Raw genomic sequence first — 15,540 nt, 5'->3', positions numbered from 1 at the left:
AGCAGAAATCAATTTTCATTTGAATTTTAAGCCTTTTTCATAGAATCCTCCTGCCTGCAAAAAGAAATCTATTGATTGCCTTACAACAGTAGAAAGAACAAAGCATTTAATATTGGTATCTTTTAGCTCTCCTTAAACAATGGGGAAAAAAATTAAAATTGAAACAAACACACCAACCCACCCCCAAAAATCACATGATAAAATTAAAAAAAGGAAAACAATAATTTTGCTTGTATTCTTTACTGAAGATATGCACAGGTTATTTTTCCATTTTCCTAAAAAGACACAGTTAAAATTTCAGTTAGACAAGGTTTGTGTAGAATGAAAAGAACATTCCTGAATGCCTAAGGAGCCAAAAGCTTTGGAGGAAAAAAATAGATTGTGCAAACTAATCAATGCTGAATATGCTTAAATTAAGCTAAAAGACATAGGAGCTGTTTATCTGAACAGAGGTTCAATTCTTCAGAAGAGGAGGAAGCTGGGAGAAGGTTGGGGAATTTGTAAGCTTTCCTTTAAAAATTTTAGCAAGGGATAATATTGGCAGGGCAATGTGCCATAAAAGAGAATTTATTTGTGATGGATAGACAACATTTGACCATGTTTTCAATAAACTTATTTTTAAAGTATCCTCTAATGCTGATGAAGTAAAAAATTCTTCAGTGTGACTTTGCACATTTTGTACTAAGGGAAAAAAAAATCCAGTTGCAAAAGTAATAAATTAAGGTGCCTCAAATCTTCAGCCTAATTCAATAAAGAACCTTAAAAATTTGCCCATATTAAAGGTCAGTGAGTACAACAAATTCAGTATACCAGTCACATGCTTAAACTAGATACAGTTTTGTGTTCTCAGGGGCCCAAGGTACAAGGATCGTTTCCTTCCCATGTACTGCAAGCACTAACTGCAACACTGTGTACACCAGAATTAAACTGGTGACTTGCAGGATACATCTGGCAGGCTGTCAGTCAGCCATCCCTCTCAGCCTCAGCCCATATCTCACCAACACTGCAAAATCCAGTTCCTTCAGCAGATTACAACTGGTGCTCTCAGCAGCAACCGCTGCCACTGCATCCTGGCCAGAGCCGCTGCCAACTGTTTGTGCAAGGTTCCCAACAGCAGCAGGAACACATCAAGGGAACAAACAGGAGCAGAGAACAAGCATGGGAGATTTTACAAGGCACTTCAGCTCACTGTTTAAACTCTTTAGTTAATAACTCTCTGCATCTAACTTAGGACACCACTCAGAATCCCTATCCTCATATATAGAAAAAAGAATGTTTTTTTCTTACAACCAGTTGTAATTTATAGCTATTGTATTGCCTGGAGCATGACACAAAAGTAAATGTGACCATTTTCCTCCACTTACCTTTCTTGTTAATAGACTTTTGCGCCTCATTCCACAAGCCTCTAACTGAAGACGCCCTCGCAATGCCAATTCAATTAACATACAGCCACGCAATCCTGAGGAGATGCAATCATTCCAGAATGATGTGTAGCCCTGTGAAGAATGAAAGACATTAAGATATTTCCATCTCCACCTGAAAGCAAATAGAAAAAGGAAAATATGAAAGAAAAAAGTCTCATACTCTTAGTTTTGACACTTAGTGTCTACTCTTTGAAGAGCAGAGAAACTTCAGGAAAGTGATACAAACAAAACAGCAAGATATCAAGAACTGCAAGATATAAAGTGTAGTTTATATGTAGTCAAAATAAACTTATTACATTTTTAAGACACCAAGCATTTGGCATTACCAACATCATACAGGCTTATTTGAGTTTCCTGGAAATATTAACATGATTTTACATCTGTGAGAAACTGGATTGTAAGAACTTTTGTCTCAAAGATCGCTTTGCTCAAGCAGGAAACCCCTCCAGCTACTGAGTGTGATAAGGACGGTTGTCAAGTCGTAAGGACGATTGCTGGGTCGTCGAGACTTTCAACCTGCGAAAAACGCCTTGCCGGGTCACGCGCCATGGAGTCAGATAACAGTCGCGTGAAGAACAGGGCTGGAACTGTGTGTACGCATGTGCAGGCCGTGTCGTACGTGCCATCGTGAAGACCGCCACCAGTATAAAAGGGGACTGCCAAGATGAGGGTGGCGTGCCTTTGCCCACTGCCGCAGAACAAGAGATTTGGACTCTCCCGAGACAGACCTCCGAGACGCTGTGGACCCGTGCCGTGCCTTCATCCACGGGACGCTGTGGACCCGCATCTTCGTCCGCCGGTGCAGAATGAGGGATTTGGACCCCTCCACCGAGACACCGTGGATCCGTGGCGGTGACTATTCTTGCGGTTCTATCCCGGAGTCTTGCTTGGTTTTCTGCCTTTCTTTTCTGCCCTGTCCTATCGCTCTTATCGGTTACCTTTACCTTTTCTTTTTTACTCTTTTCATAATAAAAACTGTTTCTGGTATATGGCATTTGACCTCATTTGTGTCTTAATCTCGCTCTCAGGATCATATCGAAACCTCCCCGATATTGGATCGGGACATTTAAATTGGTGTCACAGACAGGATCCCTTGAAGCGAGAGTGCTGCATTTTACCCTGTTTTGCGTAACGCGTGTACCTCTCAGGAACGTAAGGGGGGCGGGCTTGTTGTTTTGTTTGAAGCTTGTGTGCTGCCTTGCTGAGATGACCGCTTCCCCGCTTTAAACAAAATGAGTGATGACAGAACCATTCCTTCGGGAAGGGAAATTTTGTTTGATTTTCTGGAGAAACATGGAGCGCAACCCTCTGTGCCCGGGGTGGACTGGGCTCAGGGAAATTGGCATAATTTGCAGAGCGTGGTTGACCGAATGGGCGCCTCGCACAAAGATGCGAGACTAAGAGCAGGAAAAGGAAAAGTGATTATTTGTGCCGTTCTTGGTGCTAGCTTAGCCGCCACGGTAGAGGCTAGAGATCGTTGCCGTACTGCGGAGTCCCTAACTATCGAATCCCTTCAAAGCCTTACCCGGTCCCTTCAGGGGCAAGTGGCAGAATTAAAAGAACAACTTAAAGCAGAAAAGGATCAAGTGAAACATTTGCAGACTGCCCTTAAGGAGCAGCTCCTCGCGGATACTACCCACGAGGAAATTCCCCCAAGATCTGAAATTGGCTATCCCTTTAACGACCTGCAGGTAGCGAAAGAGAAAGTAGAGAAATAAGAACCGCTTTCGCTGCAACCCTTGGTCAAGACCAAGTACATTTACGATGATGAGCAGGACCAGTCCCCCCAAGTTACAACCAAGGAAGTCCCTTATACTGCCGTCGAGTTGATGAAACTAAAGAAGGAATTTGGCCAAATCCCTAAGGAATCAGAAACGGAGTATGCGTGGAGAGTGTCACTGTCTGGGCGGGGACCAGATTCTGTTAAGTGAAAGAGAGGCAGAAGGGTATTGGGGACCAGGAGTGTTTTTAACTACTGGGAACCACCGTGCCCCCTGGTCTCTGACCCAGCGGGCAGCCTGTTGGGCGGGTGGCTTGAACCCCTTGGAGAGGGGGGACCCTCTTGCAATTACAGGGACTGTGGATCAATTAGTAGAAAGTGTGCAGAAGGCAGCTTGTCTGCAGACGATGTATGATCGAAAGTTGGAGCCTAGACAGGAGTCCCCGATGACGATGGCAGTAGATCCCGAACAAATGACCCCCCTTATAAGGGGACTCCCCGATTCCTTGAAACTGATTGGTATACAATTACAGGGAAAAATACAAGCGATGCCCCAAGGCGACAGAGTTGCAGCTGCTTTAGAAGGACTTACGCCGCACCGCCGACCCTTGGACAGGAAAATGTGGACCTGGGGGGAGGTGGCTCAAGAACTGATCAATTATGGGTGCAAGTATGGCCCCATTAACCTTTCAACCGCCAAAACGGACTCCAGGGGCTTGAGGTGAGCGGAAGTAAAAATAGTCACACCCCGGGAATGATAGGAGAGTACCTCTCACCAGACCACCGGGAGGGAGAGACATCCCGAACAGACGTAATAGCCTGTGGGCGGAAGGACAACAGAAGGGGATCCTGTGTGACTTAATGGACGGACTGCCAACAGACAAATTAGAAAAGTTGGTAACAGGGTGGCCCACTAAATCGGCAAATGGAGAAGTGGATTTTGAGGATACCACTCCCAGTGCGCCCTCCTTGATTGATTTATCAGAAATAAATGCCTCCCAAAACCCAGCGGGAAACTAGATCCTTCACCCTTCAGTGGTGAGCGGAGGGGCGAAGGTTGCATACATATCAGACAGCTCACTGAGAATGGCTGGGGTGATTTACTAATTACAGGCCTCAGAGGACCAAAACAAGCTCCGGTAATGTTTTTGATAGATACTGGTGCTCAAATTTCAGCTATTAAAACAAAAGATGCTGCTAATTGCGGAGTTACATCCTCCAAGCAAACACTGTTTGTGGCAGATGCATTTGGCAACGTTCAACTACAGGCATTGGCAATGGTCAGCCTGCATCTGTAAGGAGAAGATAGTGCCACTACAGTGGCTATGGTAGTGGGAGAGCTTCCATTCAACCTCTTGGGACTTGACGTTCTGAAAGGGAAGACCTGGATTGATAATAAAGGGAGACAGTGGTCATTTGGCTCCCCCAATGTAGATATTCGGCTGCTATGAGCCATGCCACTACTTCCCCCTTTGAAGCTTACAAATGTTAAGCCTTATCCGATACCTTTGGGGGCCAGAGAGGGAATAACACTCGTATTAGAGGACTTAAAAGGACAAGGTATTGTGATTCCGACCCACACTCCTTTTAACTCTCCAGCATGGCCAGTACAAAAAAATCTAATGGCGCGTGGAGATTAACCATAGATTATTGCAGACTCAACGCAAATACTGGTCCGTTGACAGCAGTGGTACCGAACATTGCCGAGCTTATAGCTACAATCCAGGAACGAGCCCACCCGGTCATGGCGACAGTGGATGTTAAAGACGTGTTTTTTATGGTTCCCCTGCAGCCTGAGGACCAAGATCACTTTGCTTTTACGTGGGAAGGCCAACAATTCACTTTCACCCGACTCCCACAGGGATATAAGCATTCCCCCACTCTAGCCCACCATGCGTTAGCACAGGAGGTAGAGGTAATTCAGACAGAGGAGGAGATCAGCGTTTACCAGTATATTGACGACATTCCTGTGGGAGGGGATGAAATAGAGAAAGTTCGGATAACTCACAATAACATAATTTCCCACTTAGAAAGTTTGGGGTTGAAAATTCCACCAGAGAAGATACAAACACCCTCGAGTGAAGTAAAGTTTTTAGGAATCTGGTGGAAAGGGGGAACGACGTGCATTCCACTGGACACCCTTTCCTCATTAGATCAGATTAAAATGCCAGAGTCGAAAAAGGATTTGCAACATGTACTAGGATTACTTGTGTTCTGGAGAAAGCATATCCCTGATTTTTTGATTATTGCAAGACCACTGTATGACTTGTTGCGAAAAGGGGCCCAGTGGGAATGGACTGAACCCCACGAAGAAGCATTGCGGTTGCTAGTGTTTGAAGGGACCACCCACCAAGCTCTTGGTCCCATTCACCCCACAGACCCCATCCATATTGAATGGGGATTTGCCAAGACCGGACTGTCAATACATCTATGGCAAAAGGGTCCTGAAGGACCCACTCGGCCTATTGGGTTCTACTCCCATAGTTTTAAAGATGCCGAAAAAAGATATACAGCCTGGGAAAAGGGTTTGTTTGTAGTCAGCTTAGCCTTCAGAGAGGCTGAATGGACCATTCGGCAACAGCCATTAGTGCTTAGAGGCCCCTTTAAGGTAATCAAAACAGTTTTAGCAGGAACTCCACCCCCTGACTGGGTGGCTCAGAGAGCCTCTGTGCGGAAATGGTATGCCCAGATAGAACATTATTGTGACATTTTTTTTCAGTATCTGAGGGAGCTGCAAAGAGGTTAACCATCCAAGAAGAGGTGGGAGGTGGGCCCAGATAGAGAAACAGCTGAACTCCCTCCTGTAATACAAGTGGCCCCTCCATTTTCCGAGCAGTTGCAGAATGCTTGGTTTACTGATGCTGCTTCTAAGAGAGAAGGAAAAACTTGGAAATATCGAGCTGTAGCACTCCACATAGACACGGATAAACAAATAATCACTGAAGGGGAAGGCAGTGCTCAAGTAGGGGAATTAGTTGCAGTATGAAGCGTTTTCCAGCATGAAGCCCAATCTACCTCTCCTGTCTATAGCTGTACTGACTCCTACGCTGTATTCAAAGGCTGCACTGAATGGCTTCCATTCTGGGAGCAAAATGAGTGGGAAGTCAACAGGATACCCATATGGCAGAAAGAGAAGCGGCAGGATATCTTGACCATTGCTAGACAGGGAAAGTTTGCGGTAGCCTGGGTGGCTTCCCATCAACAGGATAATACCCTGTTAGCCAATGGAATGGCAAAGCTGATGAGTTAGCCCAGTTAGCTCCCCTTCAGAACACCCACATAGCAGAAGACTGGGAGCGATGGTTGGAATGGTTACATGTAAAGAGGAAACGTTCAGGGATCAAAGACCTCTACTGTGAGGCCCAAGCTCGAGGTTGGCCCATTACTAGGGAGGAATGTAAGACCTGTGCGTCCGCTTGTGAACAATGTCATACCCGCTTAGAACGACACCCCCAGAAGACGATCCCCTACACTTGAGGGAGGGGAAAGGGCTGTGGGAAACCTGGCAAGTGGACTACATTGGTCCTTTCCATAAGTCGGAAGGAAAGCATTATGTGTTGGTTGGAGTAGAGGTAGTGTCAGGGTTGGTCCAAGCCGAAGCATTTGCCAGAGCTACTGGAGAAAACACGGTGAAGGCATTGAAAGAGTGGTTTCGGCACCTTCCCCAAACCACGGTCAATTCAGTTGGATAATGGTTCTCACTTTACTGCTAAAATAGTCCAGGAGTGGGCAACTGGGGAAGGAATCTCGTGGGTACACCATACTCCATATTATCCACAGGCAAATGGAATTGTAGAAAGAACTAATGGTTTGTTGAAGCACTTTCTTAAGCCACAAGCCAGGATGGACCGAACGACTATGGGATGCAGTTACTGGTGTCAACAGTCGTTGGGGAATAAATGGATGCCCAAAAATCACAGCATTTTGTCCAAAGGCTCCAACCATTATGCCAGCCCCATGCGCCTCTGAGTATCCCAAGAATCCGTCGCACTTTCCAGGCCAGACCGTTTTGGTCGAACTCCCTACTGTGGGGGCCGTACCCCTGGTACTGGAAACCCCAATGAATAAGTATGCCTGGAAAGCAAAAGATGCCCATGGGAAGGAACACAAGATTAACACAAGGTGGATTATTCCATCCTTCTAACCACCATGCTCTTCTGGTTCCTGGAAGGGAACAGAGTTTGTTTTCTTTTCTCTTTCGGGTGAAAGTTCCAGAGCCTGTCTGAATGAATTCATGAACACTTGAAGCTGCTGATCACCTGCGGAGTTTTGTCAGGGATTGTTTTGTTCATCTTTATAGGATGCGTAGTGTACTATCGCAAACAGTGTTTTGGCCGATCATTGTCGCTATCTTTAGTATCGGAGGAAGTTTCTGTGTTCCCCCCCCCAAATTGTTATGGCAAAATGAATTTGTTGTTTTAGGCCAACAAGTAGCTAACGCTTTTAATCTTACTAAGTGTTGGGTTTGTGGTGGACTGTTAGGTTTAGAAAGTTGGCCATGGACTGCTATCCCCATTTCCCCTGAATGGCTGGTGAGCAACTACAGTGAAATCAAAAGTGATACCTATTGGGAAGACAGTACATCACTGCCCTGGCCAGTACGACACCCAACTCATGGAGAATACTGTATAGCCTCCAACAACATCAATACTGGAAACTACCTAGGACGATCTAACTGTAAATTGACTTACAGCTATGGTAGTACTTCCACTGGGAGGATGGACTGGAGATGGTGAAATGAAACAGGTGGTGTTTGGTATCCAGAGGGATTCTGGGCCCCAGATGGGAGCTTAGGGTCCCACTGGGGAGGGTTAATGAATTGTTCCTGTTCATATAATAGTTTGATAGGAGCCTATTACTGCACTAATTGTACTTCGAATAACTCCCCCATAACCCCCCCCCCGAGTCTGTGGGCACAAGGCAATTATTGGGACAATCCAAAAGGGTCAAACTCATGAAGCCCCTTTGCCAACGGGCATCATGCTCTGAAGGGACATTATTGGGTATGTGGCCAATCTGCTTATAAACTGTTACTGGTAAATTGGACTGGGGTGTGTTATGTGGGGGCAATTCGCCCCTGGTTTTTCCTACTCCTGGAAAATGAGGGTGACGAGTTGGGTGTTAAGGTATATGATGATCTCAACCGACATCGGCGGTCCATTGATACCTCTATAGCAAGTGGAAGTAGTCAAACCTGGGGCAAAGATGAGTGGACCCCTCAACATATCGTAGAACATTATGGACCTGCCACCTGGAACCCCAATGAGTGGGTTAGCGGCGCTCGAGAACCTATCCACAATTTAAACTGCATTATTTGATTGCAAGCCGTCCTAGAGATTATTACCAATGAAAGAGCCCGTGCTCTTGACCTATTAGCGGACCAAGCCATGCAAATACGAGTGGCAATATTTCAACATCATATGGTTCTTGATTACCTGTTAGACCAAGAAAGGGGCATCTGTGGTAAATTAAATGATTCTAACTGTTGCTTAAAGATTGATGACAACGGGAAAGTTGTCAAACAAATTGCCACAGGGATACGGAAGCTGGCCCATGTCCCTGTTCAGACATGGAAAGGCTGGGACATTGACTTATTCTCCTGGCTCCCAGGTGGCCCATGGGTTAAGCGAATTTTATTCTACTTGTTATGTGGTTTTGCCATGCTGATGTTTTTACCATGTATTATTCCATGTTTTATACAATTGATTCAAGGTGTTGTAACAAACATGCAATTTGTAACTACTGTTTCACCCGACGGTGTTAGGCAAATTCATGCCGTACGTCGATCCACGCAGTCAGTAGTGCGAATTGTATGAGGTGCTCTTTTCCAACCTTTTTCTATATAACTATCTTTTCTCAAAGCTACCATGGGTCCTGAAGCAATCTTTGAGCCACGGGGTGGTGTGAGAAACTGGACTGTAAGAACTTTTGTCTCAAAGATCGCTTTGCTCAAGCAGGAAACCCCTCCAGCTACTGAGTGTGATAAGGACGGTTGTCAAGTCGTAAGGACGATTGCTGGGTCGTCGAGACTTTCAACCTGCGAAAAACGCCTTGCCGGGTCACGCGCCATGGAGTCAGATAACAGTCGCGTGAAGAACAGGGCTGGAACTGTGTGTACGCATGTGCAGGCCGTGTCGTACGTGCCATCGTGAAGACCGCCACCAGTATAAAAGGGGACTGCCAAGATGAGGGTGGCGTGCCTTTGCCCACTGCCGCAGAACAAGAGATTTGGACTCTCCCGAGACAGACCTCCGAGACGCTGTGGACCCGTGCCGTGCCTTCATCCACGGGACGCTGTGGACCCGCATCTTCGTCCACCGGTGCAGAATGAGGGATTTGGACCCCTCCACCGAGACACCGTGGATCCATGGCGGTGACTATTCTTGCGGTTCTATCCCGGAGTCTTGCTTGGTTTTCTGCCTTTCTTTTCTGCCCTGTCCTATCGCTCTTATCGGTTACCTTTACCTTTTCTTTTTTACTCTTTTCATAATAAAAACTGTTTCTGGTATATGGCATTTGACCTCATTTGTGTCTTAATCTCGCTCTCAGGATCGTATCGAAACCTCCCCGATATTGGATCGGGACAACATCCATAAACAATATGGCACCGATAAATTAATAATAACCTGAAAAATCGATATTACATAAAATATGGAGTATATTGGAAATTAAAAGTCCAAACGCAAATGTGGCAATCAGCACAAATCACAGAACAGATTTTTCAGCTTGAATATAGTAAACAAAAAGACAAAAGTTTTCAAGCAAATGTTTGGAACAGTTACTATTTTGGTATTTAAATCCTTTGAAAACATATATTTCTAAAACTTGATGCATGTTGTTCTTATATGGACTGCAAAACTGCAAGCCACATTTATTCTATGAACCACACCACATCTACCACGCTTTTTCATCTATATTTCTACACTGAGAGCTGTCTGCTTAAACGGCAGAACAGAATATTTGACCCATTTACTCAATATCTAGAAATACGTGTATTGACTTCGGTACTCCATTGCTCAACAATTATGATCCCCCAAAAACAAATCTTATGAAAAGGATTCTATTTTAATTACCGAGTAGCCAACAGTTAAATATTAAAAACATGCAAGAACAGTATCTAAGACAAAACAAAATAATTCTGAGAAATTATTTGTCTTTTAAGAAATTACTGCAGAAACACTTGGTATGATCCAGAAAGACCTTCCAAAACTCCTCTAGTGATGCATCTCTGAAGACATCCACTTTGGGATTCTTTAGAGAAAAGTACAGGAAACAAGAAAAAAAGAGAACACTCCCTTTCATAAAATTTATCCTAATCAGTAACAAAGACTAGCTCAAATCAAGAGCAATACAATTTTATTCTATTTGCAAATAAAAGCTGCCAATGTATAGAGATATCAGATGCATACATTTGAGGTCTGCTAAAGACACAAACCAGTCACTAACACACGCCATTAAGTATAGATTTCTAGGAACATGATAATATTTGTTTCCGTTTAGCACTTAGCTATTTTCAAGAGCTGTATTATATAGACAACCAATACTTACAAAAATTCTACAAAAGCTCTGAATCTTTAGAAAGTAATTACTGAAATATATCACAGACATTTATTTTAAAGGCCATAAATATAAGGTCGGAAAGGCATTTGAGAAGTTATCTAATCAGCCTTCTACTTAGAGCTGATGCTTTGTGAGTATCAGCTACTCTCATAAATCAGCCATTCTGTAAATTAAGATTTTGGTTGGCACCAGACATTTCTTTGCCAAAAAACATGCAAGATAAGGTGCAGTATTTGCTTGATGAAAAAAAAAAAACAAAACAAACAAACAAAAAAACCTAACCAAACAACAACAAAAAAAGAAAAAAAAAAATGACTCCTACATTCTACTATTTTCAATCAAATAGCCTCTTTACATAAGAATAATTTTTTAAATCAGACAACACATATGCAAACTAAAAATCTATTGAACAAAGTTACAGCTGTGGCATGATAAATATACACTTCTTTCTATTCACAAAAAGTGTTATGCAAACAATTCAAGCACTAGAAGTGTTTTCCCCTTGTTTAGTAATGAAAACTGATTTTATTTTTAAAGTGAGTATTTTTCAATGAAGTGATGTTAACTACACCACTCCTGGCAGCGATTACCAGATGTAAACTCCTCTGCTCCAGCAGTTATTCAACATATATGGCCTCAGGCTGTGAGTTGCAGAGAAATACAGGATCATAGGATAATTCAGATTGGAAGGGACCACAGGAGATCTCTAGTCCAACCTCCTGCTCAAAGCAGGTTCAGCTATGAAGTTCAATCAAATTGCTCAGGGTTCCATCCAGGCAAGTCCTGGAAACCTCCAAGGATAAAGACTGCACAACCATCTAACAGTTTTTAATCAAGTGATCCTGAAAGTCAGCTCAAAAAGATTATGGTCTTCATAAATGGAACTGCTTGCTCAGGTGGGCTAGATGACATTAAAGTCATAGAATGTATACTGCCTCACCTTCTGTTTTGGCCTTTTTGGTGGGTTTTTTTTTCCCAGGCTCAGAGTTTGCAGGTGATCCACAAGAGAAGGAACATCCTATTTCAATATACAGAGATTATACTGCTATTAAACAGTGAGGAAAAAGATCTTTTATAGCAGTCAGTGTCATCTTGAATATTTTTCAATCCATTAAACTGATCTTTCCAGATAGTTCAGGCAGATAGACTGATTGTTTTTGGCACTTACTGCAAAGACCTCAGACAACTGAAGGAACCTTCACAGAAGGTCAGTTTAGCACACAACCGTCTAACTAAATCATCCTTTAAATTAACTCAAACTTCCTGGTGTACCTGAAACAGAGTAGAAACAGACATTTATCTTCAACATTGCAAACAGCTCCTTGACCTCTACTTTAAATGGCATACAGCATAACTAGAAAAAGGTGTACAAAAGAGAAACAATAATGCTCAGCATTATAGAACTAGTGCCTATTAAAGAAGCTATAGATGGGCAGTGAAGGAAAGGGGTAGAGAGAATAATAATGTACATAGAGGGAGAAGAGCAATATAGAATAATGTATTATTTGCACGGGAAAATTATTTTTTTCTTTTTCCACAGACAAGAACTAGAAGGTGGTAAATGAAGCTAGCTCATGGGTTGGAAGAGTCAAAGGCCAACTTATTTTCTATGTTTCTATTCAACTGTTTTTATAGGAAGGCAAAAGTTTTTAAAAAAACAAACATCTAAAAAATGAGTTAAATTCATAGAATTTAGGGGGATAATGTCCTGGTTTCAGCTGAGAGGGTTCATTTTCTTCATAGTAGCTAGGGTGGGGATATGTTTTGGATTTGTGCTGGAGACAGCACTGATAATATAGAGATGTTTTTGTTCTATGGACCTGTTGTTGAGCAGTGCTTACACGGGGCCAAGGCCTTTTCTGCTTCTCGCACTGCCCTGCCAGCGGGATGGCTGGGGGTGGACAAGAAGTTGGGAGGAGACACAGCCAGGACAGGTGACCCAAACTGCCCAAAGGGATATTCCATACTATATGATGTCATGGTCAGTTTATAAGGAGCTTGGGGGAAGAGAGGAGGGGGGGCGGCGGCGTTCGGAGTGATGCCATTTGTCTTCCCAAGTAACCATTACGCATGACAGAGCCCTGCTTTCCTGGAGATGGCTGAACACCTGCCTGCCCATGGGAAGTGGTGAATGAATTCCTTGCTTTGCTTTGCTTGTGCGCGTGGCTTTTGCTTTACCTATTAAACTGTTTTTATCTCAACCCACGAGTTTTCTCACTTTAACTCTTCCAATTCTCTCCCCCATCCCGATGCGGGGGAGTGAACGAGCGGCTGTGTGGTGCTCAGCTGCCGGCTGGGGTAAAACCACGACAATTGATAATGAAGTTTGACAGACAGCAATGGATCTGTAAGCTGCGTATGGCCTGGGAAGTTGAAGTCAGTGCACACTGGAGGAATAGTCATTCCATGCTCCCTGAACATGGCCTGACCATTGCCAGTTACAGGTTATGGAACAAGGATTCGGTTTGAACTTTTAACACTGTTCTCAAATTATATTCCAAATACCTAACAGTCTCAAAACACTTAGATTGAAGATCAACGATCACTATGATGCAAGTCATTCCACTATTTAATGCTCTTAAATAGCACTAGTATTCTCACAAATACACCACCAAATATGTTTGCTTTATCTGTCTTCCTACAGGTCTTTTAGAATTTTATAAACATTCTAACTCAATGAAATACTTATTTCATTAAAGTTGCTAAGTGGGGGGGGGAAGTCTTACAAGGTAGGGAATTATTTTTATCTAACAGCAATCACACTAGAATAGCACTTTAAGCTATGCATAGCTCGCAAGACAATTTTAAATCTACGGTGATTCAAAGATCAAAAGAATGTTTACAACTGTCATGTTTGTTTACACAAAGACAACACAAAAGCATTTTTGTCAGAGTTGACCTAGAAATTTTCAAGTAAAAACTAATTTTGCTAGACAAGCATAAAGGGAAATGAAAATAAAGTTTATAACAGAAACTTGTTACCATATTAACTTTGAAAGCTCAGACTTTCCACTCAGGTATAGCAAAGCACAGAGCTAAGACTAAGATCCTCTTTCTGCTTAAAGAATAAGTTATCCAAAATCCATGTTCATTAGACCATTTCTCTCCCACCACCTCTTGTAGCATTTATTCACTTTCTTCTCTTCCCATGCCCCTTACCCAATTCCCAAGCTCACACATGTCTTCCTGTTCAGTTATCCATTAATCACTTGAAACTCTCACTTATTAAATACTGTCCATCTCCTAACAATGACCCTGTGCCTCAGTGTTACCCAACCTACCTTATCTTCCACTCCCTGCTTTTACCTTACCTCTTCAGCTGCACTTCCCCACGATCAAACTGTGACACTCTGTCCTACTGCAGCCCCCTTTCCCCACCTCGTCTTACCGTGACATGTAATACATTAACTTTTCACTCCCAAATTTATAAAGATCTGAATTTGTGACCCTCATGGATTTCCTTAGACCTGTTCGCACAAATGGTGCAGACAAGATAGCAAAGTATGCACACTACATATGGTGAGCAGCCTTCTTATTCTTGTCTCTGTTCCAAGGGGGGGGGGGGAAGCCACATGATTATATTAGCATATGTACAAGCAAGTAAGCCTTACCGATATGCTGGGTCTAGTTTTGCTGAGCAAAGCGCAAGCTCTTGCAGCTTCTTCCTACTTACTGTAGGAATATCCCAGCTCAGATCTGCATACAAAACAGTGTAAACATATACTAGGACCCAGTCTCCTACAGATGCTGGCATGCAGAGTGCAACAGGAGGCAGGGTTCATGCACATAGCCAGCAGGAAAGGAAGGAACAGGGAAGAGACCCTGAGTAGAAATGCCTTACCAATGTCTCTTAAAACTTTAACTTACATTATTCCCTAACAACATCCTTTCCCAGTTTGCCTCCAAGATCCCTGACTCTCAAACGTCACAAAGCTATACTTAAAATAGAATAGGGTCCTAGGACTTGCAAAAAAACGTTTATAAGAATTGCTAAAAATTATGAGAACTCCTGCATAAACAAAGATCTAATATCTTTCAACAGCTCAAACATCATCACCCCAGCTGTGAAAAACCTAGTGGGATCATCTGTTTATGCTATAATAAAGCCATAGCAAGATGGGCAAACTATATAGAGAGAAAACATGTACACATTAGCTCTGACAACACCATAGTATTCTGAATTTGGTGGCTATTAAAATATTTTGTTGAAGCACTCAGTACTAAGTATTACAGAATAAGAGCTATTGCAGAAGTATTAAAGTACACTTCTACAGAACACATTGATTTCAAATTTTTCAAGACACTCAAAATTTAATTTTCTGAATATTTAAAAACCAGAAGTTACTCAAGAGATTTCATAAATCAAAGATTATTTGTAAAAATGTTTTTTTAAAAGACAGATAAGACAACACTTTCGCCATCTCTGATCCCAAAAGACACTGCAGTAATAACCACTATAATTTATTATGTGTGTAAACAATCAGAATGAGAAGATTCTAACATGACCAGACTGCCTGAAGGTATTTGGCAAAGATCAGCACCAAGTGTGTTAGCAATTTCTACACAATCGATGCTGCTTTAAGAACTTACACGAAACTTCAAAATCATTTCACTTAAGCACAAAACAGCCAACCTTCATGGAGCAGTCATTCAATTACCTCTTACATTGTTCTACTGAGCTTCCAGGCAATTGTCAAGCTAGTTCTATTAAAAAAAAAAAAAAAAAGTTCGGTATTTGCTCTATCCCAAGTGCAAATTAAAGCCACCCAGCAGTAGCAGTGCAAAAACTACAATTAAATTGCAGATGCCATTTCACATTTATAGACATAACACACC

General features: G+C 42.8%; 2 protein-coding genes across 3 annotated transcripts in view; one reads left to right on the top strand and one right to left on the bottom strand.

Annotated features, from left to right (window-relative positions):
* LOC142599190 (Golgi phosphoprotein 3-like) overlaps positions 1 to 15,540 on the bottom strand; it is a 58,745-nt gene that overhangs the window by 21,698 nt on the left and 21,507 nt on the right. The window contains exons 2-3 of one of the 2 annotated variants that reach the window (XM_075739080.1): positions 11,645 to 11,722; positions 1,365 to 1,496 (exon numbers count right to left, since the gene is read on the bottom strand). In XM_075739080.1, the coding sequence (XP_075595195.1) occupies positions 1,365 to 1,496; positions 11,645 to 11,722 (210 nt within the window). The remainder of the gene's footprint in view (positions 1 to 1,364; positions 1,497 to 11,644; positions 11,723 to 15,540) is intronic. The other variant, XM_075739081.1, reaches the window with a different exon arrangement.
* Positions 1,972 to 9,740, top strand: LOC142599335 (uncharacterized). Its single transcript, XM_075739203.1, is given in 8 exon segments — positions 1,972 to 2,039; positions 2,122 to 2,276; positions 2,631 to 3,328; positions 3,330 to 3,865; positions 3,909 to 4,041; positions 9,084 to 9,280; positions 9,363 to 9,517; positions 9,694 to 9,740. Coding segments are annotated over 8 exon segments (1,989 nt in total).

The sequence above is a fragment of the Balearica regulorum genome, chromosome W, assembly GCF_011004875.1.
Source record: "Balearica regulorum gibbericeps isolate bBalReg1 chromosome W, bBalReg1.pri, whole genome shotgun sequence".
Classification (NCBI taxonomy): Eukaryota; Metazoa; Chordata; class Aves; order Gruiformes; family Gruidae; genus Balearica; species Balearica regulorum.
This window is presented reverse-complemented; position numbering and strand designations above follow the sequence as displayed.